Genomic DNA, 25,938 nt, shown 5'->3' with positions numbered 1-25,938 from the left:
AGTTCCTTTATGGGCCTGTCCGCCTGACTTTGAAAGGTCCAAGGTCTGTCTCCGAGCCCCCTCCCCCCCCCCAGGGGGCCTGGGCAAGGAGGAATATTTTTCTGGACTAGGGGAGCAGGGCTGTGGGCTCATGTGAACCCCAAGCCCTTGGTTCCTCACCCCCCAAAACAAAACCACAGGGCGCTTCACGGTGTGCATGGCGAGCTCCTCTGGCAGAGTGGATTTGGGAGAAGAGAGACACTCAGGAGAGCAGTGCAGGAGTAGGAACGGGGGTGCTGCGGAGCCTGGGACTCTGGGCATACCTGCGGGCCCAGGGGAGGGCACGAGCCCCAGGAAACACTAGAAAATTAATTTTCTCTTCCCTGCCCTCTCTCTCCAGGCAGTTCCTCTATTTCTAGAAGCAACTGTGGTGACACAGGAGACCCAGCCCCGGGAGAGGAAGGCGAGCTGGGCGGGGGTCAGCGGGGCCACCACATTGCACAACCCCAGAGGCGGCGTTTCCTAGACTGCAGAGGGCCTGGCGTCCCCCGCGCTCGGGCAACACAGCAACTCTGCCCGGCTCGGCCCTCTGGCCTCGGTCTGTCCCCTTGAGCCCACCTGCCTGGGCAGCCTGAGGCCGTCATCCTGGTCTCCCGGAAACAGTTTTCCCGGTACCAGGCCTGTAGACTTGCAGCCACCAAATATGTTAACCAGGTCATTTCCTAACCTTCCGGGAGTGAACATGTGCTTAAATGCCACCCCCTAGCCCCCAGCCCCTGGTGGCCACTGGGGAAAAACCTACCTAGAAAAATAATTTAAAAAAAAATAAACAAATGCATCTCTGGCCGGTGTGGCTCAGTGGTTGAGTGTTGACCTATGAACCTAGAAATCACAGTTCGCTTCCCGATCAGGGCACAGGCCCGGGTTGTGGGCTCGATCCCCAGCAGGGGGCATGCAGGAGGCTGCCGATCAATGACTCTCATCATTGATGTTTCTCTCTCCCTCTCCCTTTTTCTCTCTCTAAAAAAATCAATAAAAACATATATTTTTTTATTTTATTTTTTTAAACTATCTTTTATACTTTATTTTTTTATTATTTTTTTAATTAAATATATCTATTGATTTCAGAGAGAGGAAAGGAGAGGGAGAGAGGGAGATAGAAACATCAATGAGGAGAGAGTCATTGATCGAGCCCGCAACCCGGGCATGTGCCCTGACCGGGAATCGAACCCCGATCGCCTGGATCCTAGGTCGACGCTCAACCGCTGAGCCACGCCCGGCCGGGCAACATATATTTTTTTAAAAAGAATAAACAGATGTAGTGATTTTTTTTTCCAGCCATGAGCCAAATAAAGGGACGAAGGAGGGGAAAGAACAGCACAGCATAAAGAAACACGAAACCGGACGACACGCGACAGGTGGTGCGGCCCGGAGATGCCATCGGGTGGGAATTCTCCCGCTGGTCTGCAGCTCTGGAGCCGTCCGCACCCCTGTGCCCAAGTCCCCTGCCTCCCCTGCCCCTTGGGGCCTCAGTTTCCCCAACTAGAAAGTGATGAGCCTGACACTCCGCACTTTCCGCTCAGCCGTCTCGCACTCGGTACCTGGTGCGCGTAAGACAAGGGCGTTTGCAACTTGGGACGCTTCGACACGCCTCGCTCACGTGTTACGTTTTAACCCCACTTCGTGGTTAACCGAGCCCTCCGCCCACACGCTGTTTCCCTTCTACCAGGGAAACGTGGAAAGGCCTGCTGCCTCCTGCCTGGTAACCACCAGGGAGGGAAGGCGGTGGTCGGACAGGCACCCCCGCAGGGCTCCGTCCCGGGCCCCAGGGTGCTGAGCCCCAAGGGCCACACCTGCAAGGCCGCTGAGAACGGGGGAGTCGCTGGGCCTCCAGGGAGATCCCCACAGGGACCCGGCTGGTGACTCCCTCCCTGGTGACACCATGTGGCCCAGAAAGCCACAACAGAGGGGGCTGTGTGGGTGCTCCCTGGAGCTCTGGGCCTGAGGATTCTTGCACGATTGGAGGCGGGGGGGGGGGCTCAAGAGGGAGACTTGGCTTCCCCCTATGAGGCCTATGGAGGCTGGATGCCCACCCTCTCTCCGAGCATCAGGTTCCCCTCGTGTCAAATGTGAAAAGTTAGTTAGTGGGAGAGTGGGAGGTGCCGAGTAAATGCACAGCGACTGCCGGGTGGTTGAGAGATTTCAGGGCAGAGCCGGGAGCATGGCCCCTGAACCCCGAGAATAGGGGGATGCACAGGAGCGCGGGGTGATGAACCACCGGCAGGGGGTGCGGGGTGGGCTGGGGGAAGAGCAAAGACGAAGGGCAGCCTGTCCCTGCTACCCTGAAGCATGCCTACAGCTCACTTCCAGCGCTCCGTGTGCAATTTCCCTCTCCTCCCTCCCTTTATTTTTGGTTACTCCTTACCTGAGGATATTTTTTCCATTGATTTTTAGAGAGAGTGGAGGGGGGGAGAGAGAGAAACATCAATGTTAGAGAGAGAGAGAGAGAGAGAGGAACACTGATGTGAGAGACACATGGATTGGCTGCCTCCACGCTGATGGGGGCCAGGGATGGAACCTGCAACCCAGGTACGTGCCCTTGACCTGCAACCGAACCCGTGACCCTTCGGTGCGCAGGCCAACGCTCTAACCACTGAGCCACACCGGCCACGGCTGCAATTTCCCTCTTCAGTGACTCCCTGATCCTAAGGATCCCGGGGGAGCGTGTCGTCACGACAGAGAACAGGTCACGGGTGGGGCGGCCTCCAAGGTCTTGAGGCGGCTGCTGAACTGGCCCCACCTCGGTTTACAAGTCTGGGTGCAGGTCGACGGGCCCACGCGGCGGGCATGGAAAATACGTACACACGCGTGGGCCAGGGTTTGCACATTCACGCGAACACACACGTGTCTGTTCCTTCGAGGGGGCACAGGCTCGTGTGCAGGGAGGTAAGTGTGCAACGCCTACGTGTTTCCACGCAGGCCACACACAGGCGCAGCGCGCAGGCGGAACCGATGAGCCGCACGTTTGGAATAAGTCGTAATGTGGGCATATAAAGCCAAATGGTTGAGTGATTAAAAGCGCACAAAGATAACCTGCTTTATTAGGCACCTATCTTTTTTATTTTTATTTTTTTAGTATGTCTGTATTGATTTCAGAGAGAGGGAGAGAGAGAAACATCATTGATGAGAGTCATTGACTGGCTGCCTCCTGCACCCCCCCAACTGGGGATCGAGCCCGCAACCCGGGCCTGTGCCCTGACCGGGAATCGGACCACGATCTCCTGGATCTTAGGTTGACGCTCAACGGCAACGTACCTTTTTAAAAAAATTATAAATTAAATGAAATGCAACAGGAAAGATATTACCTGGTTACTATCAGAGATCCGATTTTATAGCACGTGACTTACATAGTTCAAATATCCAAGGCACCATATAACTGTTTACTCAAATTTTATTTCTAATTGTGATTAAAACCTACATTAATCATTGCTCGATGTGGTGGTTTTCTTCTTTCTTCTTATTTTCAATAAAATATATCATTACTTAAAAAACTTTTTAAAAGCAGCCTGGCCGGGCGTGGCTCAGGGGTTAACTGTCGACCTAGGATCCAGGTGATCAGGGTTCGATTCCCGGTCAGGGCACATGCCCGGGTTGCGGGCTCGATCAATGACTCTCTCATCATTGATGTTTCTATCTCTCTCTCTCCCTCTCCTTTCCTCTCTCTGAAATCAATAAAGATATATTTTTAAAAAAAAAAATTTTTTTTTAAAAGCAGACGGAAGCCAGCAGCAGGGCCGTGTTTGATTGCGTACGTTCTGAGCACCGTGCTCCTGGCCTGTGGTTTCCGAAGGGAGCTGCTGGCCGGCCGGCCCGGGGACTGTGGCCTTGAACAGGTCGAGCCATCACACGGCTGTAGCTGCTGCTATGTTTCTGGAATGCGTGGCCCTCTTGATGTTTTCCCAAAAGTTTAATAACTCATGTCGCCCCCCAAAATACTACTTTCTGGAGCAGAGCTGAAGAGCTATCTTACTGGGGTGCTTCCAAAGAGAACAAGCGTGTTTCTGCATCTTTTCTCCTTCAGATTGAGAACCGCGCGGCCTCTCTCCATCCACGCTAGGGCGGGCCTCCCACGGAGGCTCGGACTGGAGCTGGAGACCACTGATTGCCAAACAAACCCACAAAATAAACTCACTGGGAGTCGGCAGGCTCAAGGTCAGGAAGACCTGGACCCCGTTCAAACATCTGGGCCGAAGCCGACACTCTGGTTAGGAGCAGATGGGAACTCACCCTCTTCCCATCTCCCATCGGGGGAGGAGTCCTGACCCAAGGTGCCCACGCCCTAGAGGGTGCCAAGTGACCAGACACTAAGGGCGGGAGGCGGTGGCGGAGGCATTTGCCAAAAAATCACTGCTGTGGGAACAAGGGCCCACCTAAGAGGCCAGAGTCCTTCCAAAACCCCAATGTCAGGGCCCCAAGCTCTCCTGCTCCTGGGAACCCCCAGCACCTCCAGAGTCTACTGCTCAGGGCCCCTGTCCCTTCATCCTGGGGCCAGATTCTCCCACAGCCACGTGTGTGGCCACCAGAGCAAGGAAGTCAGTGGTCATCCTGTCAGAGGGCCGGCAGCTGGCTCTGGAGAGAAGCCCCGCCCCTCGGGTCACGGAGGTGAGTTCAGGTGGCTCCCTGATGGACACGACTCCCCCAGTGTTGTATCTGTTTCTACAGTTCCTACTGAGCCATGTCTGTTTTTGACGTCTGCCAGTCTTAGGATGTTTCGAAGAATAGATTTGGGTTAAAAAGTAGTACTTGGGATAAAAATTGTGCAGGTGTGAATGGTTGAATTTGGGGTTACCCTATGCATCCCACAGTGTGCTGTTCCTCGATCCCTGCGTGGCGAGGAACTTAGGACATTTCAGTCCATGTGCAAATGCACACATGTATATGTGTATGTGTACACACATGTATGTGCGTGTGTACATATATGCAAATGTGTGTACTTGTGTATATGTGTATGTGTGTAGCTAAGTGAGCTATGAATCGTCTTACGATCACCCCAGGATTCAATAAATAGCACGTGCTACTTGCTACATATTTACACTTAGGATGTGAACATGTAACAAATGTGGCCCTTGGATGTTTCCACAACTGTTTCATAAAGCAGGTCACAGGTGAGGGAGGCCCACCCGAGCTCACAGCTGGGAATGGGACCCAGGTGATCTGCAAGGGGATCTGTGTTTTAGTGACATGACTGTGCATCCCCACCTGTTTGTTCAATTGCTCTCAGCAAAACCACCAAGGCTCTTCATAATCAACGTGGGCGTGGGGGTGAAAGGCTGCCGATGAGGCTGACCATGCAGAGCCTGTGCCTGCGGGGACACCTGTGAGGGAGAAATGGATACAGGACTCCCCAGTGAAACCACGGGCGCCGTGCAGGAAGACCGCAGCCCCGAGCGGGGGCCCTTGTACCTCAGGTGTCACGCTGGGTACACAGCAGCATCCCACGCTCCAGACACCAGCCTCGCTCTGCGGCTGAGCAGGCCTGGCAGAAACGTTCCTTCTTGGCAAAGTCCCCAAAGGGAGGCCCTGGGCTGCTGGTAACATCCCTCCGGCCAGGGGAGAGGTGTGGTTAACTGGCTGGGGAAGGGAGGGGAGCTACAGGTAAAGATGGGAATTAGGCTAGTAGGTGTTAGGTGACTCTCCCTCCCATTATCAGCTCTGTTCCTTTCTTCAAGCCACATCCTCAAGGGACCACAGCCTCTCAGATGCTTCTCCCAGCCTCTCTGTCTAGGAACTGCTCCTTCCCACGGGCGCCTGAAGCCTGAGGCCCCGGCAGAGCACTCTGCCAGGCTTTGCCCCCACACTGGTGCCTCCCCCTCTCCATCCCCATGCTGGGGCCTCGCAGACTCACATCCCTTTATCTTCCAGAGCGATACAGGGCCATCTGGTAAACACAAGTGGCAAGGTGCCCACATGCTTCGTGAGGGCTGGGCCGGCCTGCTCTCCGCTCCCAGCTGAGCATGTCCTCCTGGCTCTGTATATTCTACACGCCTCCATCCTCTGGGGATCCAGGTCAAGAGACAAGGAGGTGCACCCCTGTGATGCCGGCACGTGGAAGGGGCTCATGCAGGCTCCTGGAGTGCACTGGGAGCATCTCTTCCCAGCTCCACTGAGTGACAACTGCTGTGGGAGGAGTATTTACACCACCGCCATTGGCAAGCATCACAACTCACAGCTGCTTTTATAGACAGTTGTTATCTCTTTGCCACTAGCCCAGTGCCTGCAGCCCAGCAGCCCTTAGACCAGGCTGTGTGGGGTTCACCCTGTGCCCCATCCCAGGCTGTAGAACCAAACTGCAAAGGGCAGGCTGAGGAAGGTAGTATCTGTGCACTGACTGGTCAGATCCAATCTCAGACAAACACCTGACATTTCCTGATCCATCTCAACACGAGAGAAAACAAAACTAAAGACAATTAATAGCTTTAAAGAGCCTGTTCCAGTTCAGTTTGCACACATCTTCTGGTTTGACCTTCAGAGCCGGCGAGGACCTGCCCATCCTGGGGCAGGTGAGGAAGGAAGGGGGTGGGGCTGGTGGAGCACGGAGCTGGCCCAGGCAGGTCCTGGCCCAGGCTTCCTGCTCCCACGGGCCTCTTCCCAGCAGTGGCTGCAGAGCTCTGAATAAAAATTAATTACTGTTTAGGAAGCTGTCTGTGAGCTGTGATGGGAAGGAGAGGTGTAGCCGTGCTGGAGGAAGGAGCAGGCTCGGGCACACCCCGCCCCCCTGGCGCGCTCAGGCCCGGAGACGGAGGCGCAGCTGCCCAGGGAGAAGGTTTCCTGGAGAAAGCTCCTGGCTGCCCAGTGCTCCGCTCTCTCCCACACAGACTCAGGCAGTGCTGGCAACCACCCGCGTCCCTGCATGTGGCCCCTGCTGTGGCCAGAGTCCCGGGGATCTCCGGATACCAGGAGCCTGGTGGGGAAGTTTGTGGTCAAGGCTCTCTGTGCCTCAGTTTCTCCCTGTCTCTATTTGTCTCTGTCTAGAAGGCCAGGAGGGCAAAAAGACAGAGGGTAAAAATAAAACAAACACACACACACAAAACCTGTAATATTCGCTTCCCGGCTGCCGTAACAAAGAACACAAACTGGGTGGCTTCAAACCACAGGAAAAAAAAAAAAATTTTTTTAACCCTCACTTGAGGATATTTTTTTCATTGCTTTTCAGAGAGAGTGGAAGGGGGAGAGAGAGAGAGAAACATCGATGTGAGAGAGACACATCCATTGGTTGCCTCCCACACACCCCGGAGCAGGCCGGGGATCGAGCCTGCAACCGAGGCACATGCCCTTGGCCGGATTCAAACCCGGGTCCCTGAGCCAAACTGGCCAGGGCCAAATACAGAAATGTATTCTCTCCTGGTTCTGGAGTCTAAACGTCTGAAACAAAGGCGTCGGCAGGGCTCCGTCTGAAACCTGGAGGGAGGAGCCTCCCTCATTTTTCCAGCGTCCGGTGGGTGCAGGTCACCCCGGAATTGTGGCAGAACCTCTGCGGCCTCTGCCTCTGTCCCCGCGTGGCCTGTGTCTGCGTCTCTCCTTATAAGGACGCAGTCATATTGGACCAGGGTCCACTCTGTTCTATGACCTCATCTTAGCCAATTCCATCCCCGTTACCGGGGGTTAAACTCGGACACATTCTGGGGGGCACAACTCAGCCCCTCACCTCCACTATTGCTGAGTGTGTCCCTGCCCATCCCCCAGCACGCTGTCATTTTCTAGAGGAGAGCGTAGCTGTCACAGAGCGGGGCACCGCTGGGCCGCAAGGCAGGGGCAGGCCCCAGGCGGCGGTGCCCACGGAGCTGAGAACCCTGTCCCCACAGGCCAAGGGGGCCTGGGTGCTGGCGGCCAGTGGCTGCAGAGTGGGCAGGAGAGGCACCGGGACCTGTGCCACAGATGGTCCAGGCCTGGCGATCGTTACCTATTCTGAATTGTTCCCCCGAGATGATGGGTGTAAGCCAGGCAGGCCCGGGACAAGCCAGACCCCCTGCCTGGGGAGTTCCCTGAGTATTTCATTGAAACTGCCCCTCCCAAACTTTCTCCTGGAAGGAGGGATAAGATCTGTCTGATTATTAAAACAGCAGAGGAACTCATCCGCGAACACAAAATCACTTCATCTTAGAAAGAAAGACAAAAGGTCACTTGTGCTGTGCCCGACCCCAGAGGAACCGAATCGGTGGGAAACGGACGCTCAGAGGCGCAGTCGGCCTGGCCAGGTAGACCAGTGGGAGCTCGGTCAGCGGAGGCGCCTGAGCCTGGACTTGAACTCGGCGGTCGGATCCCAGGACCCCTAGGTTTCCCGAGCTCCTCAGACCCACCGGCCCCCACTGTTCCCCACCATCAGCCTCGCCTGGTCGTCTGCCAGCCAAGCGCAGAGGGAAGGTCAACCAGGAGTTTCATCCCGTGTCTACTTTGGTGCCCAAGAGAAAAGGAAAGATGCCCGAGGTCCGACCCTCCCGCCCAGCTGCTGACGGTCTTACTGGAAGCCGGGTATGAGAGCAGAGAATCAGGGGGCCTGGGTGAGCTGCACCCTACGACCTCAGGCCAGCTTCTCAGCCCCCAAGGCCATGACCCCCACCTGCTTCCCCCAGAAGTGAGTGGGGACCAGATCGACTGTCCCCTCCAGCAAATTCTGTTCAGCGCTGTCTTCTCTGAAAAACGAGTTGGTGGCTTACTTCTTCCCTCCTGAGACAACTCTCATCCACCAGATTCCCCCCCCCCCCCATTTTTACTGATTTTTAGAGAGAGAGGGAGGGAGAGAAAGAGAGAAACACCTATGGGAGAGCGAGACCTCAATCAGTGCCTCCTGCACGCCCCCTACTGGGGACTGAGCCTGCAACCTGGGCGTGTGCCCTGACCGGGCATCAAGCGGGCGACCTTTTGGTGCACAGGGCGATGCCCAACTGACTGAGCCACACCAGCCAGGGCTACCAGATTTTAACGGCCCGGTAAGGAAATACTGAAAAACACAAAGCCAAGGAACTTGGCGCATATCAGAGTCCAGCCTGGTTATGACCATAGCTGGGGCCTCATCCTGCAAAAAGCCAAACCCACAGCTTTCCGGAGCTGGAGAGAGTTTTCCGGCTCCTGCACCGCCCTTGGGCAGTTTGCTAAGAGCTAGTTTCTCCCCCCCCCCACCACCACCACCGTGAGGCCCTCGGGTTGGGGCCTCTGGCAAACAAGGCGCTTCTGCTTTTGACCGGCAGCTTCCCCTTTTCTGGAACCTGTTGGACCCCCACCCCCACCCCACCCCACCCCTGCCCTGCTGTCCCCGCCTCGGCCAGTGAAGCTGCTCCAGCAACCTCAGTCCTGGGCTCTGAGACCCGGGCTCCGAGCTCCGCTGTGGGCACGCTGCTTTCTGACACCGTTAGGTTTCTCTCCGGGGCTCGGTGCACAGAGAAATGTCTGTATTCCCGTCCAGCAAAAATGACAGGCTTCTGGTTTCCTGCCGTTCACTGTCAAACCGAGAACCGTTAACCCCTGACGTCCTGCGGGGCCCTAGAGGACACGGCCTGGGGGGTCTCCCGGGCCAGGAGGACCAGAGCGAACGTTTCCACCCCACCCGGCCGCAGGTCTTACTCTGTGTTGTCATCTCCTGTGACCTGAGGGCACCGCCAAGCCCGTGCTGCCCCGGGGCACAGACGAGAAGGGGAGCAGAGGCCGTGCCCTGTCTCTGCGCAGATGAGGGGCTCCCCTATGCTCCCCTGGGCTGGAGGGCAGGAGGCGGCAGAGGCAGCTTCAACGAGCCCCATGGAGAGCGAGATCGAAAAGGAGAGGTGAGGCCTGGCCGCCCCCCCCATCCCCGCCTCGGGTCTCGAATACCAGCCGAGAGCACACTGGCTGTAAGTGTCGCTCACTGAGGAGCAGGAGTCGGGAGAAGGGAAGAGGCGCTTGGTTTCAGCAGAGGGGGGTCAAACCCACAGATTGACAATAAAATAATTTGCATCTTTGAAACGTGGCTGTTCTTAGATACATTTTTATAGGATGATTTCGGCAATTTCATATGGTGAATGGGTCAGACTTTAGGTTGAACTCTGTAAGATTATTAATTTTTTTTTTTTTTAGGTTAAGAAAATGGGAAAATACTGGGTATTTCCTACAGTTTAACCTAATATTACCAGCTGCGTTTCGCTGCTGAGGAAACGGGACGCAAGCAGAGGGACAATGAATGTGACAAACTGAGACCGACGCTTCTTGCCCCCAAACCACAGCCCCCCTCACGTCACAGACGCAGAAACGGGGGCCTCCCCGCCAGGCCAGTGGCCTGCCTGAGGACACCGGGGATGAGCCCCAAACCCAAAGCCAAAACCCACTCGTTTTTACCCAGGTTGGCTTTTCATCCCACGACATCACCATGATGCCCGCTGGGACCATAAGGAAGAGCCCTCCTGGCCCCCGGCCACTGCCACTCACTTTTCTACAGATCACATGAAAAACGAACCTCCGAGGAGCTTGGTTCAAGGTGCAAATTTTAGAAAACTGATGGTGGGATGCACCGCCCGGGAAGGGGGAGGGGAGGAAAGGAAGGGAAATTCTAGAAAACTGAACCCAGTGCATTTGTCATTTCCTAGTCTCTCTCTCTCTCTCAGTCCCTCTCTCTACATACATGCACATGCACACGCATGCACAGACACTCATGCATGTAACCTCTAGTGCTTAAGCAGCACGTACTCCCAGGGGCCTGGGTGGTGTGGTCACCAACTCCATCGGGGGCCCCATGGGAGGCCTGGCCCAGAGCCCCAGACCAAAGGGCAGCCCCCCTCGAGCACCCGTGGGTGTCCCCTGGCACATCATGGACACCTGGAGACAGATTCCGGTCCCCTGGGAGGAAGAACCGCGTGATAACTGTGCAGCCCCCAGCCCAGCAAGGGTCGGGCCAGGGGGATCTGGCCTCTGCCAGGGGATGAAAGGCAACCGCCTCACATTTCACGGGGCCTTAAAGTCCTGCTAGATGAGGCCACGGGGCTGGGTGACCCCGCCCCAGTTTGCACAGCTGAGCTGGGACTAGACGCGGCTCTCCTGGCTCCCTTGCACTCAGTCCACGAGGACCACCAGTAACCAGGGTCCCTGTCCTCTGTGCCACCTCCTCGGATCCCCAAACCTGCGTCAAGAAAGAGACGAGAGCACAGGAGCCCCCAGAGCCAGGGACACGCAGGGGCCCAGATTCCGGGCAGGGACAGCTTCCCTGCGCCGCTCGTGACCCCGCTCCTCCAGGCCTGAGGCTGAGCTCCAGGATCCCAGCCACCCCACCACGCACACCCCTCTGTCCGCACCCACCGTCTGCATCCCACTGTCCTCACACCTGCTGCCCACACCCCGCCCCGCCCTCCACAGCCCACCGCGCACCCCGACTGCGAGGCAGCCGGGGGATCAGGTGCGCGTGGGATGCGCCAGCAGGGACGGGGGAGGGAGGAGGGGCGGGAAAAGTGAGGGCAGAAGAGGCCGGGAACGGAGCCCAGCTCCACGCCCCCACCCCACGGACCGAGGAGACCTGCCGGTCCGCCTGCCTAACTCACACCGTGTTCCTTACAGAGGACGGGGCACTAAGGGAAGACGCACTGCAGGGAGGGCACGGCCGCAGGACAGCCCTGGAGCCGCAGCCCCGTCCTCTCGGCGCTCCTGCAACATTGTAGCCAAGCAGGAAGGCGGCGACACTTTAATAATTACACCTCACTCAAGTTTGCTACATGCTCAAGTTTGCTACATGCCGGGCCCCTCGCCCGATGCCATTTCCGCCTCCTGCCAGCCCTCGGGTAGCTATTCTCATTGTGCGTTTACGAATGAGGTGACTTGGGCTCAGCGATGCCGAGGAGCTCGGCTGGTTAGGGACGCCGCAGGCGGGGAAACCCAGGTCCCCAAAGCCCCCCCCCATCATCCTCAGGGTCTTTACAATGAAGGGTCCTCAGGGGCGCACACGTGGGTGACAGGCCACACCCGTCCTGCGGCGGTCCCAGCACCCCATCCGGATTCGAGGGGAGAGTGAGAAGGACTCTCGCCAGGGAAAGAGCACGGACTTGGGAGATGACCTCGCCTGCTTCAAACGCTGGCCCGGCCCCTCGCGAGCGACTCAGTCTGCCTGAGCCTCGGTTTCCCCAACTGTAAACGTGGGGCCGATCATAGGAACCAGGCAGAGTGGGGCAAAGGTTAAATGACAAGCCCTGGCTGGTGTGGCTCAGTGGTTAGAGCGTCGGCCCGTAAACCGCAGGCCGGAGGGTTCAATTCCAGTCAAGGGCACATACCTGGGGTCTAGGTTTGACCCCCAGCCCTGGTTGGGGCGTGTGCGGGAGGCAGCCAATCAGTGTGTCTCTCTCACATCCATGTTTCTCTCTGTCTCTCTCCCCCCCTCTCCCTTCCACTCGCTCTAAAAATCATTGGAAAAAATATCCTTAGGTGAAGGTTAACCAAAAAAAATGTAAAAATAAAGAGTTAAATGACAAAGTATGTGAAAGGGGCTGTCGCGGTGCCGAGCACCGAGCACAGTGCCCGATAACAGAGTATTTCACGACTTTGCTCAGAGGTGACCTAATAATAGTCTGAGAAAGGAGCGGATCAGCCCCGAGCACCAGGGACAGCGTCCCCACGGGAACTCGCCCTGCCAGGGCCTCCTGGCCTGTGTGGCAACCACGGGGAACAGAACTGGGTCAGAAGGCAGGTTTTTCAAGCTCGGTGAAATCTAGCTGTAAGGAAACAAAGGACGGGAAGAGATACAGGGCAGGGACAGGAAAAGTGGATGACAAGAGAAGCTACTGGCTTGCGGTTGTCTTTTTATTTCGGCTTTCTGCATAAGCTGGTATTCCGTTAGGGATCTGAAGACAAACCGGTACAATTTTTGGAAAGCGGCATTAAAAAAACCCGTAAGGCCCGTCAGTTCCCCATTAGCCAAGGACTGATCACTGCTGTTAAGGAATGTCTGCTGGGAACGGAGGGCTGTGAAGGTGAGTCAGGGTCCTGGTGACACTCGGGACCTTCCTTCTCTTGCCATATGGACCCCCGAGGCACACAGAGCTAGGCGGGGGAGGTCCGCCTGGCGCCAGGCGGCTGTGCCCAAGGGAGAGCCATCAGCAGCTGGACTTCAGACGTAAGGATCTGTAATCAGCCCGGACCAGTGGTTGGAGGTAGACACCCTCGCCCCTTCCACGCATGTCCTTCGGGCTATAGGGCTCCGTGGTTTGGTGCGGGGGGGGGGGTCAGTTGCTAGACAGCTGGGGCTTGGAGCCTGCCGAGATCCCCACCTGCCCGGCCGGCGTGGCTCCGTGGTTGAGCGTTGGACCCATGAACCAAGAAGTTACGGTTCAATTCCCGGTCGGGACACAGGCCCGGGTTGCGGGCTGGATCCCCACCAGCAGGGGGCGGGCAGGAGGCAGCCCATCAGTGACTCTCATCATTGATGTTTCGCTCTCTCTCCCTCTCCCTTCCTCTCTCTGAAATCAATAAAGACATATTTTTAAAGAAAAATTTTTACTATCTCCTGCCATCTCTATGAGGCTCTTACCGGTCAATGAGTCTAAGCAAAAAGCCGAAATAACTTTCCCAGGTAGGAGATGCAGGAGTAAAAAGCAACAAACACAACAACGTTCCTAAAAAAGTGGCCCCAACGGACCGCACGGTCTGCCTGAAAATTGTCCCTCTGCCGTCAGCGGCTCCCGCAAGATCTGCCCATGTAATGGATCTGCTCGGGTTTCTCGGAATCAGCTCACAGAGTGAACCGAGCACTTGGATTCCCGAAGGCCCCGCGTTTCCCTTCCTTCCCACGACGCCGCCTGGCTTCTGCTTCGCTCGCTATCAGCGTCAGCATCCATGATCCGGTCGGCGCTGGGGAGGCGGTCTCCTGGGGGCTGGGACGTGAGGAGCTGCGTGCGTCCCATCCGTCCTCAGAGGGGTGTTCAGGCTAATTCGGGAGACGACTCGGAAGGGCCACCCCGGCTCCGGAATGTTCCAGGGGGTCAGCGGGACCTCTGCTGTGACTGCGGGGTCCCCCCTCTCCCTCTGCCCCATCCGGCTCACCTTCCTTCCCCCGCGGCTCAGGGGCCGAAACTGCAGGCACAGAATCATTGGCCCAGGTTATTTTGTTATTAATTCTCACCCGAGGATATTTTTTCCATTGCTTTTTAGAGAGAGTGGAAGGGAGGGAGAGAGAGAGAGAGAGAGACATCGATGTGAGAGAGACACACCGCGTGGTTGCCTCGCCCACACGCCCTGACCAGCGCCGGCGATCGAACCTGCAACCCAGGTACCTGACCTTGACCGGGAACTCATTGAACCCGGGACCCTCCGGTGCTCAGGCTGACGCTCTAACCGCCGGGCCGCACTGCCCGGGGCCCTTCGTTCATTATTAAACTAGGACTACGACCAGATATGTCCACCTCACTTTCGTCGCTTTATATCGTAAACCGCAGGCCCGCAGAACTCTGCTTGGAGTCTGACGTCGCCCTGTGCAGAGGAGGAGAGAGATGCACGCAGGAGGGACAGACGGACGGCGCAAGCCTGCAGCCTGGCTCTGCGTGCAGAAGGCTGGACGCTCCCAAGCCGCCCGTGGCCCTGGCTTCTGAGCCGGCGGAAAACAGACGTGCTTTGAAGTCGTCTTCCCGCCTGAGCGGGGGAGCGGGTACCCCTGGCAGAGGGCTGGGGGGGCGGTGGCACCAAGCTTCCCCCACCTGAGACCACGGATGCCCGCGCCAGAGGGGGCCCCCCCAACGCTCCTCGAGGAGAAGCCCCGAGGTTTCCTCCCCGCTTTGCCACCGGCCGATCATGGGACCCCGGGCAGGCTGCCGAGCCTCTCGGGCTGTGTCCCCACGCGAAGTGGCCCCGGGCGCAGCCTCCGTCCGGCCTCCGCGCTCCAGGCCGTTTCCGCACCTGGCGGGGAGGCCGCCTGGCCGAGCGCCTCCCTTAGGCCCATTTGGCCCCGCGGCCCAGCATTTTCCTGCCTTTGAGCTGAGACTATTCTGTTACCTGTGGCCCAAGGTCATTTCGGAAGTCTCAAAGGACACCCGAACAAGCAGAGAGGAGCAGTGAAGGGAAGTCACCTCTTTTCTGACTCTGGCCTCTCTCCAGGGCCAAAGGGCTCCTGGGACACTCACCGTCGGGGGGGAGACGGTGCAGGTCGGGGGCTATCGAATGCCCGGCGCGGGAGGACCAGCTCCACGGGGCCTCCGCACACTTCACCCCTCACCCTCACTCGCAGGCCCTGGGAGCCCACCTGTCCCTGGGAAGGCGCTGCTTCCACAGTCAGGTGCTTGCTGGAGACCTCAGAGAGCATCCTCATATATATGTGTGCATGTAAAAATATAAAAATATTGCAAATAGTACAGACTGCTACATATTAACTATAGAATTAGAGAATATATTAACTATTAAATAGTATTAATTACATAACAGATTAACCTGTTTGTGACCTTAATATATTATCATATTATCATTGAGTAATATGGATTATAATTATGTATTTATAGATTACAAATCTAGATTATGATGATATATTAATAGGTTATAATTACATATTAATATTACATATTAATACAATTACATAGTAATGTAATTAACGTATTATCATGTATGATATTGTCATATATCAATTATTATATATTCTATATATACTTGAGAAAGAATAAATGTTTGTTGTTTAACTACCTTGGGGATGTTTCGATAGCAGCAAAAGTGAACTGATATGTGTCACGTGCCCAAGGTCCCCCTGGAGACTCTAAGCCTTGTGAGGGCCGGGGCCATGCCAGTCTCGGCCACAGTTACACCCTCTGAGTTTTGCCCGGTGCCCGGCACACAATAGGCTTTCGGTAACTGTTCACTAACTCGGTAAGAAAGCACCAGCATGAGATTTTCCAATTCCTAGTTCAGTGTTTATCCTAATATTGTTATTTAAAAAACCAAAAAATTATAAAGAATCAGAGACTAAGGCCTGTGAAATTATAGAAGGTGAGTTATGTACTTTTGAGACGAAAGATTAAAGAATAGCCTTTAATGACCTTCATCTAAAAAAACAAAAAGTAAAGAGTCCAGAGAACTGGTCAACCTCAAGGGCAAAGCACTGGACCTGGTCATCCCCGAGGGCAAACAGCTTGCCAGGCCACATATTTCACCCTCCGTGTGCCCCTCCTGTGGGTGGGAACTGCCTACCCAGCAGTTCTGCTCCCATCCTCAGGTGCCTGGACCAGTCACAGGGCATCAAAAGCCTGGGGCTGGGGCTGGGCGGGGCTGGGCTGGGCTGGGGCTGGGGCTGGGCTGGGCTGGGGCTGGGGCTGGGGCTGGGCTGGGGCTGGGCTGGGGCTGGGGCTGGGGCTGGGGCTGGGCCGAGCGGAGCCATCAAAAACCCAATTAAGGGTTTCGAAACACAACAGAGTTTTGCTGGCGGGCTGGGCTGGAATGGCCGTGAGCCGTGAAGAGCCGACACTGTTCCTCCACGGTAAGGATCACACTGATGACCACAGCAACGCCACCTCACGGGGTTATTTACAGATAGAGCAGACGGCTGATGTGAACGCAGGTGCCTGGCACACAGCAAGTGCTCCGTCAGCGTTAGCTAAGTCTGCTGACAACCGTGCCATCCCAGGCGATATGGGATGATCACTAATATTGATCAGTCACGGCCACCATAAGCAGAACACCCACTGAGCGGCGCCTACATTTCAAGGAGGAAGACAGTTCTCTGGGGTGCTTTTTAAAAAAACTTTTTTTTTTAAATCTTCACCCAAGGGTATTTTTTTCCATTGCTTTTCAGAGAGAGTGGGAGGAAGGGGGAGAGAGAGAGAGAGAAACGAGAGACACCGGTTGGTTGCTTTCCATATGCACCGTTACCAGGCCAGGGATCGAGCCCGCAACCCGGGTATGTGCCCTTGACCAGAATCGAACCCCAGACCCTTCAGTCTGCGGGTGGATGCTCTGACTAGAGCCAAACCGGCCAGGGCCAGCTCTCCATTTCTTTACGGACTGAGAAATCGGTGCATCGCTTTCTATTTTAATTTTTGTTCATCTTCACCTACGGATATTTTTTTCCATTGACTTTTAGAGAAAGTGGAAAGGAGGGAGGGAGGGAGAGAGAGAAACATCGATGTGAGTGACACATCAATCGGTCGCCTCCCGCACGTGCCCCAACCGGGGCTGGGGATGGAACCTGTGACCCGGGTACATGCCCTTGACTGGGAATCGAACCCGCCACCCCATGGGGCGCAGGCTGACGCTCTAACCGCTCAGCACACAGGCCAGGGCGGTGCCTCGCTTCCTAAAGTTCTCCCCTGGCCCTGCTGCATCCTTTCTCCTGCCCCGGCCTTTCCCAGAACAAGTGGAGGTCACTTCAGCGGTGCCCCGAGCCACACTCAGCACCAGGGGGGGCGAGTCCCCTCCGCACTCCCACTCCCACCGGGGGCTGGCAGAGCCGCAGGGCTACCCGCAGCGGGCTCCCGGCCTCTGCCTCGGGGATCAAAGGCTGGACTCCCGGGGTTCCCAGGAGCAAATTGGTCTTTGTTGAACACTCCTCAGCGACCCTGTGCCAGGTCAGGGAATATCAAAACACAGAGGCCCTGGCAGAAGCCAGGAGGGTATCTGATTGGTCTGGGACAAGGCAGGAGTTGGCAGAGAAGGGCTTCCTGTCCACAGGAAGGAAAGGATGGGGTCATATTATTTTCAAAGCGCGTAGGACAGGAGCGATGAGAGATGTGGGTTAACTGTTCCAGTGCAGGGCCGGAGCAATGGCAGGGGGGTGCCACCTTCTGCTGGGGGGAGCACGGCCGGTGGGGGGCCACCGTTTCCTCCGGTCCAGCTGCACGGTCTCCAAGGATTCCCTGCGGCCAACACAGGGCCGCAGCCTCGCTCCCGCACGGTTCCTCTGCCGTCTTTCCATGAGGCCACGGCGAATGAGCCAAGCAAATGGAAGGCTCTGCTTCAACTGGGCCACTCACTTCATTGGCTTTTGTGTGCTCCACATTTTAAAAAATATGTTTTTATTGATTGAAGGGAGAGAGAGAGAGACAGAAACATCAATGATGAGAGTCATGGATCGGCTGCCTCCTGCACGCCCCCTGCTGGGGATCGAGCCCGCAACCCGGGCCTGTGCCCTGACCGGGACTCGAACTGTGACCTCCTGGCTCGTGGGTCAACGCTCGACCACTGAGCCGCGCCAGCCGGGCTGTTTGTTCCACATTTTAAAAGATGCTGACAGCCGTGCTCAGTGGTTAGAGAGTCAACCCACGCACTGAAGGGTCACGTGTTAGATTCCCGGTCAAGGGCACGTACCTGGGATGCAGGTCGGTCCCAGGCCCTGGTTGGGGGGCCGAGTGTGGGAGGCAACCAATTGACGTGTCTCTCTCACATCGATGTTTCTCTCTCTCCCCCTCCCTCCCTTCCACTCTCTTTAAAAATCAATGGGGGAAAAAATATCCTCAGGTGAAGATGAACAAGTAAATAAATAAAAGACGCTGATGACATTTTGACATGTGGTTCTGTGTCCTGGGTTATCGGCTGGGGCCACCATCCTGCAAGAAGTGGGAGATGCGGGCATTTCACCAGCGCCCACACTCAGGGCTCCGGGTCCCAGGGAGGGTGGATGGAGGTGAACGGGGGGGAAAGGGATGGGATCCTAACCCAACCCAGGAGAGTGCCTGCAGCCTGCTCGGTGACCACAGAAGCGCCACGGTGCCCAGGAACAGGCCGTCACTGGCAGCGAGCTGAGTCCATCAAAACAGGAAAAGTAAAAGAAAGCAAACAGGCGAGAAGCTGCACCGTTTAAGGGCACGTCTGTCATGGCTCCGGAGGGTGCAGGCGGGTCTAGAAGGCCGGGGGGGGGGGGGGGGGGGGGGCGGTCTGGGCGGGCGCGGAGCCACCTGGGCAGGCGAGACGGCCCTGACAAGGGAAAAGCGCTCCCGGCGGGCTCTTTCTTTGGCCCACCTTGTGTTGAGCAAGGTCCACGTGCAACTCCGGGTGGCCACAGCAATAGGAGACAGTGTCCCGGGTGCCGCTGGGCGAGGCCGGCTCAGAGAAAACAAGCGGAGGGAGAGACCTGCCAAGCACCGGGAACCCCGACGAGTTGGTGACGTGTGCAAGACGCAAGGCCGAACCCACAAACCACACTGGGCTGCCGCTGCCGTCTGTTTCTTCGTTCGAGAGACGTCCTTTGGCGAGAGAATCGTCCAGACTGTCAATAGCTGCATTTATCACTCGACCACTATGCAGTATTCGGAGTCGGCCCCGCGGGGTAGAGTCTTCCTAATCCCATTCTCCGCCTGCCCAGTCCTTCCAGAGGCCCAGCGCCGGGCTCTGCTTAAGCGGCATCCAGCCAGCGGGCAATGGGAGCCCGCTCTCCTCTCCTGCTGGCCACGGGCACCCCCTGCGAGCTGTGGGGGGGCACCCCGGCCTCGAGTATGCGCCCTGGAGCCACGGGACAGCGCTGGGGGCTCCAACACCAAGTAGCCTGACTGCTGAAGGTCCTGATATCATATTCTGGGCCCTGTAAGAGCCTATGCTCAGGGCACCCGAGACGCACTAAGCCACGGAGATGCCAAATCCAGAAATATTCCAGTGTGGACGAGCAGACTGGCCACCCTGGGCTCTCTGGCTGGGGCGGATCTGGGGGTCTGCCTTTACTCAAAAGCAAGAAATATCCTACCCAGGCTGAACAGCACTAGTGGAGGAGATCTCTTCTCACTGACAGCTAATAAAGTACAGATGACAGGCAGGTAGATGGGTGGACAGGCAGGTAGACACATAGGTGGGCGGGTGGGTGGGTGGATGGATGGACAGACAGGTAGATACATAGGTGGGCGGGTGGGTGGGTGGATGCATGGATGGATGGACGGATGGACAGACAGGTAGATACACAGGTAGATGGATGGATAGACAGGGGAAAAAAGAAAGGAAGGAGGGAAGGGAGGGAGGGAGGGAGGGAGGGAGGGAGGGAGGGAGGGAGGGAGGGAGGGAAAGACTCATGGGGGCAGAAGAAACAGATCAGTATTACACTACGGAAGTTGGAAACCAATTGTTTTTAAACCCCGCAGGCTTAAGAACCAATCACCTGCAGAACTTGTCAGAAACACAGAACCACAGGCTCCTCTCCTCAGAGATTCTGACTCAGGAGGTCCGGGCTGAGACCTGGGGTTTTTCTATTTTAAACATGGTTCTGCTTACGCCGGTCCAGGAACCACAGTTGGAAAAATACTGCCCTAAACCCTAACCCAACAAATCTCGCCAAGGTGGTACACACCGACCAAGGGCAAGGCCAAGGTCAAACCTGGCCCACTCCCTGTGCTGCACGGGGTCCCATTTCCCTTGCCAAAGGCCTCAGCCCAGGGTGTCTGGGTGGGTGGTGGGATGGGCACTCGGTCCCCCAGCCCTGGGAACGGAAGGGCAGGTCCCGTTGCCACCCACCTCCGGGCCACACCCCCTGCTCTAGCAGATGCGGTTGGAGGGAGGCCTCGGGTCAAAGGCCCGTCACCAACGCAGAACGCGTGAGGCTTCCCTCTGGACGCACCACAGGCATCACTTGGCACAGGCCCACCCACACCCGGCCTCATCTCCACAACCTTCTGTGACCAGCCAGCTGTCCTTGCTCTATTTTTAGTCTGTCTCCAGCGACTGTGAAGGATTTCTCCAGCGCCCCTCCCAAGAGGCCGGGGGACATGTGCCGTAATAATGTCAGCAGAAAATACTGGGCCACCGGCTCCGTGTCCCCACAGGCTCCTGGGTGGGTCCCTTCTCTCTGAAGCCCTCCCTCTCTTCCCCCGTTGTCACCTGCCCTGTCACTGGCTTGCACACAGCTCCAAGGACCCACGCCAGGCGGGCCGCGGGCCGTCAATTAAAATACGTCTGCGATACGTGGAGTTCAGCATCCACAGGGAAGCAGCTTTTCCTCGGACGGAAAGGGAGACACCAGCAGATCTGTTCCCAGCAACAGCTTCTCCTGCAGGTTCCTGGCCGGATGCCACGCACAGCCAGGCTCCTAATGAGTTATTTTCCAAAGCCCTCCCGTCCACCTCATTACTGTCCCTACTTTACACGAGCAACGAAGGCGCAGGGAGGGGAGCTGAGGCAAGGCGCCAGCTCCGCGCACCCGGGCTCCCTAAACGCCGCACCAACCTTGCTACTTTTTTATTTTATTTTTTAAATATGTCTTTATTGATTTCAGAGAAGGAGAGAGAGGCAGAAACATCAATGATGAGGGTCACTGACTGGCTGCCTCCTGCACGCCCCCTACTGGGGGTGGAGCCTGCACCCCAGGCCTGCGCCCTGGCCCTGGTTCGTGGGTCGAAGCTCAACCACTGAGCCACGCTGGCCGGGCCACCTTGCTACTTTTAAAGGCCCACCACGGCCCCCCAAAAATCTGCACTCAGCCTTCCCCCTGCCTCTCCTCTCTCTCTCTCTCTCTCTCTCTCTCTCTCGCATCTTCTCTTTCCCCTGACAAGGTCCCAGAGGATTTCCCCCGAAAGGTGATCCAAACGGCCTACAACAGAGGCTACAATCAAGCACAGGCTACATCTCCCATTAGGCCGAGGGCCGTTCTCCCATCAATCGAATTTAACCTATGAATTACTTTACTTAGCGATTCCAGGTCTCCATTACCCATTATAACCCGTAGGCCTGAGGGCATCTCCTGAAATGAACTCCTCCCTCCTGGTGTCTCAGGCAGGTGGGCGCTGCCGGTAGGAGGCAGGGTGAGATGGTGAAAGACAGTCAGGGCCTGGGTGGGAGGTCGGCGGGGATGCCCCTCCAACCCCTCAGGCCATGCCCGTGTTCGTGCGTGGGACAGGAGGGTGCAGGCTGAGGCCGACTGTGTCCAAAAGGGACTCAATCCAATTCAGTGAAGGGACAAGCTGCTTGGACACTGGAGGCCCCGGAAGGCCTGGCCACTAGGAGTGCCACTGGACGTGACCAGATGACGCCACCCACGGGACTGCCAAAGCCACACTGCCCTTCAGGAGCCACTCCTGAGAACCCCAAACGCCCTTGGAAACGGCATTCTCTGGGCCCCAGCGGTCACCTGGCGCCGGGGACTGAGGAAGCGGAGGCGGCTCCCCTTCAATTCGCTGCTGTCAGCTCCAGTCCACCGTGGCTGCGACTGAGCTCATCATTTCCCACCCAGAACCGGCTCCTTCTACCAAATACCCTGAAACCCAATGTCAAACCCAAGGTCAACCCGATTCCCGTCCCCCCGCCATTCACCAGACTCTGCGGCTCACCCAGACTTCCTTCTAACATCTCACACCCCCCCTCTACTTGGTCCCTCCTGTCCTCACTGTCATTCAGCCCCTCAGAGCCTTATCTCTGATGTTTACGGGAACGTTTGCCTCCGTTTACCTGACACCCGCCCCTCCTTCCACGTCTCCACTTTGCACGCTGCTATCAGGCTCACTCTCGTAAAGCATGTTATTTATCACCTTTAATTGCTTCTTAGTTAAGATTCCCCCCAAAACAGGCAACAAGACGTCTAAGGTTCACTAATTTATCCCAGGGACTGGGGGAAGTGAGCAGGGAAGCCGGACAAGCCAGCAAGGACACCAGACTGGACTGTCACAGCGGGCAACCGGGCTGTGCCTGCGGGGACCCTCTGGGCCTCCCACGGAGCACCTGCATCCCTCCTTGGCTGAGGGCCACCCCTTAGAGCATAACCCCGACCCCAGCAGGCCCAGCCCAGCCTGCACCACCCAGGAGGCGCCCTTCAGGACCAGGACCCAGAAAGACTCAGGGAGAGGCCGTGGCGTGGCGTGGAGCTGTCCAGCAAGGCTGCAGTGGGCTCCGGGTGGGCCGTGGCCACACGAGACGGGCATCCACAGCGACGTCACAGCTCCTCAGCCCCCGCGGGATAAAGTCCTCACTCCGGGCTGCCTTCCAGGTGGGGCTGCAGGATGCCCAGGTAAAGCAGGATGTCAGTTAGCAATGGACAGGAGTATATATTTTTAAAATTTATTTATATTATTATTATTACCCTCACCCAGGGATATTTTTTCCATGGCTTTTTAGAAAGAGTGGAAGGGAGAGAGAAATAGAGAAACATCTATGTGAGAGACACACATCGATGCGTTGCCTCCTGCACGTGCCCCAAACGGACTGGGGACAGAACCTGCAACCGAGGTACATGCCCTTTGGCCAAATCAAACCCAGCACCCTTCAGTCTGCGGGTCAGTGCTCTAACCACTGAGCAAAACCAGCTAGGGCTGGGCAGGCTTTCTAGTATAAGTTGATCCCAAATGGTGCACAGATCATTCATCTACTAAAAAGTTGTTTGTTGTGTATCCAAAATTCTAATTTAACTGGGCACTTTACATTTTTATTTGCTAAACCTGGCAACCCCACTTCAAGGCCCTCCTTGATCTTGCCTCAGGCCCTTTCTGACTTCTCTGAATCTGAAACCCTTTCCTCCACGAGAAGGGGCTCCTCACTGTACCCAGAAGCAGTCAGCCAACCCCTGAGTCCATGGGGGGGGGGCTTGAGCTGTTCCCCTGCCAGGAGTAGCCCCTGGCGTCTCTCATGTCTCGCCTGCCCACCATCTCTGGGTCTAATGTCTGTCACCTCTCTCTCCCCTGCACCTGTCATCTTATGCCCTTGGGTCACCTGCTAGCACCTGTCTTATTTGCCCAGTGAGACGGTAACTCTCACCTAGCCCAGCACAAGTATCAGGGTCCTACCAGCAAATGCAGGCCCCGTGAGGGTGGAGACAGAACACCCTCGCTCACCCCTGAATCTCACCCCACCAGAGCCCTGGACATGTGTCACGGAATAACTGAGTGGACAGTACTTTAGGTCGGGGCCGGCTCGAGTCAAGAATACCGTCTAAAGCAGCCGAAGTCATTGCCGGTGGCAGGAAGGGCGGTCAGAGTATCCCAACTACATGGTGGCTTTTCCACGGTCACGGTCTGGCCTCTCAGTCCTTTCCCGGGTCTGGGTCTTGCCCTGTACCAGTGCCACCAGCACCTGCCAGTGCCCCCCACACACGCTCCACGCCGCACCTGGGACAGGGCTCCCGTCAGCCTCAACGCAACGCGGCCTGGACGCTGGACAGCGTCCGTTCTCCTCCCCCCGCCCCGGCTCGGGTCCAGTGCTGGGAGGTAGGTCCGAGGGCCATACGTTTACACAGCCCTTGGAAGTGGTGCGAGCTTCCCGGTGAATTATTTCACCCAAACACCCCTGTGAAGTAGGCCAAGAATGAACACCTCAGCTTGACACTGGTTGACACCTGGGGGAGGTTTGTAGCACTAATGTCTAACTTTCCATTTACAAATGCGGTTCAAATGTAAACACGACGTTTCATTTTCAGGTAGAACGTTCATTCAAGGGAAAGCTTATGTCTGCCTAGTTGGGGTCCAGTGTCCTGCTCTGTGAGGGTCCCCCTGCCAGGGAGGGCTGGCCACCGCAGCGCCTCAACTTCAAGCTGCTCCCCAGGCCCCCCTCCAATGTCTGGGGCCACCGCCCCTGGACTCTACGCTCCCTCATCCAAGCCTTAGGCACACAGGGATGGGAAAGGAGGGGCTGTGCTCAACAATCGGGGGGAAGTGCCTAAGGGGGGTTGGCCTGGGAAAGTGGATGGCCAGCCGCCCCCCTCGCCCCAGCCCCACCCTGTCGCTGTCCTTAAGGAGACGTCAGAGGCAGGTCGGGGCGCACTCTCACCCTGTGCCCAGGACAGGTCACTCCGGAGAAAACAAAGTCACATTCTCCCTGGAGCCTTATGCGTGTGTGCGCGCGCGCGTGTGTGAACAAACATTTTCTTGGCTGGTGGAGGCCAGGGATGTGGCCCAGTTGGGGGTTTCCTTGGGTGAAGATATGGATTGCCCGGCACATCCCACCCCTGGGTCCCCTCCGGGGAGGCCAGGGAGGGCTTCGGGGGTCGGGGGAAGGACCAGCGGCCACGGCTACCTGGGCAGGCAAACCTCCTGGGGGGCGGGGCAGGGCGGGGCACACACCCCAACCGCCTTCCCTCCAGCTGGACAAAGTCAAGCCGCAGACCGATCGATGTCGCCAAAGTCCGGGGCCAGGCTGCCCACGTGGTTGGGGCTGAAGTGCACGCTTTTAGGGATCCGGGAACCTCCCAAACGTCCAAAATGTACTGGGGGGGGGGGAGGGAAGGGCTGGCAAAGGGAACGGCCGCAGAGAAGGCCCCCGCCCCAGGCCCAGAGACACCCAGAGGGAAATGGGGGAGGAAAAGAGGTCCGCGTGCGGGCGCGGCTACACAGCCACCCTCTCCTCCGCTGTCCCCACCCACTGCCCCTCCCCTCTGTCCCCGGCGGCCGCGCGGCTCCACCTCCCGGAGCGTAGTCCACACGGTGCTTTTCCAGCAAAACAACACTACGCACCGCCCCCCGCCCCCCCACCCCGCACCCCGCACCGGGAGGGACAACGCCCAGCCCGGGCGCAGGCGGGTGGGGAGAGCGATGGAGCCGGGGCGCGGGGCTCGGGGGCCCTTGCGCCTCCACGCTCCCCGCGGGCCGCCCCAAGGGGCAGGAGGGGCACGCACGGCGCGCGCGCGGGGCGCCCCGCGTTAACCGCCTCGGCGCCGGGCGGGCGGCCGCGCGGGGGCGGGGACCCGGGGCGCGGCGCGGGGACTCACCGGGATGAGCACTCGCAGCGACAGCCTCTTCTGGTTGGGGTTTTTCCTGCCGCTGCCCCCGCCGGGGCTGGAGACATCTCTCTTCTTCTTAGTGTCCATGGCCGCGCTTCCCATAACTTTAACCAGAAGTTAATTCCGGGTGACTCGCGCCTGGAACGCGGTCCCCTCTTTCCGCGTGGGGACCCGCGCGCGGGACCGCGGGCTGCAGCAGGTACCCCGGCGGCCGCCCGCGCCCCGGGAGGGGACGACCGGGCGGCGTGAGCGCCGAGCTCGGTTCCTCTTCCTCCTACGGGCCCGTCAGATGCCAAATCAAAGCCACAGGCTGTCCCAGGTCTGGTCTCCCTCCGGGTCACGCGTGGCAGACGTCTCCAGCTGGGTGGCAA

The 25,938-nt window shown here is 57.4% G+C and overlaps 1 protein-coding gene across 3 annotated transcripts in view; it reads right to left on the bottom strand.

Moving 5' to 3' along the window:
- PRKAG2 (protein kinase AMP-activated non-catalytic subunit gamma 2) overlaps positions 1–25,669 on the bottom strand; it is a 165,574-nt gene extending 139,905 nt beyond the window's left edge. For all 3 annotated transcript variants that reach the window (XM_087820914.1, XM_087820913.1, XM_087820912.1), the window contains exon 1: positions 25,556–25,669. In XM_087820914.1, the coding sequence (XP_087677040.1) occupies positions 25,556–25,669 (114 nt within the window). The remainder of the gene's footprint in view (positions 1–25,555) is intronic.
- Between the last annotated feature and the right edge of the window lie 269 nt (positions 25,670–25,938).

Source organism: Miniopterus natalensis, chromosome 10, assembly GCF_054644295.1.
Source record: "Miniopterus natalensis isolate mMinNat1 chromosome 10, mMinNat1.hap1, whole genome shotgun sequence".
Taxonomy (NCBI): domain Eukaryota; kingdom Metazoa; phylum Chordata; class Mammalia; order Chiroptera; family Miniopteridae; genus Miniopterus; species Miniopterus natalensis.
Note: the sequence above shows the minus strand (reverse complement) of the source record. Positions and strands in the feature narration are given on the sequence as shown.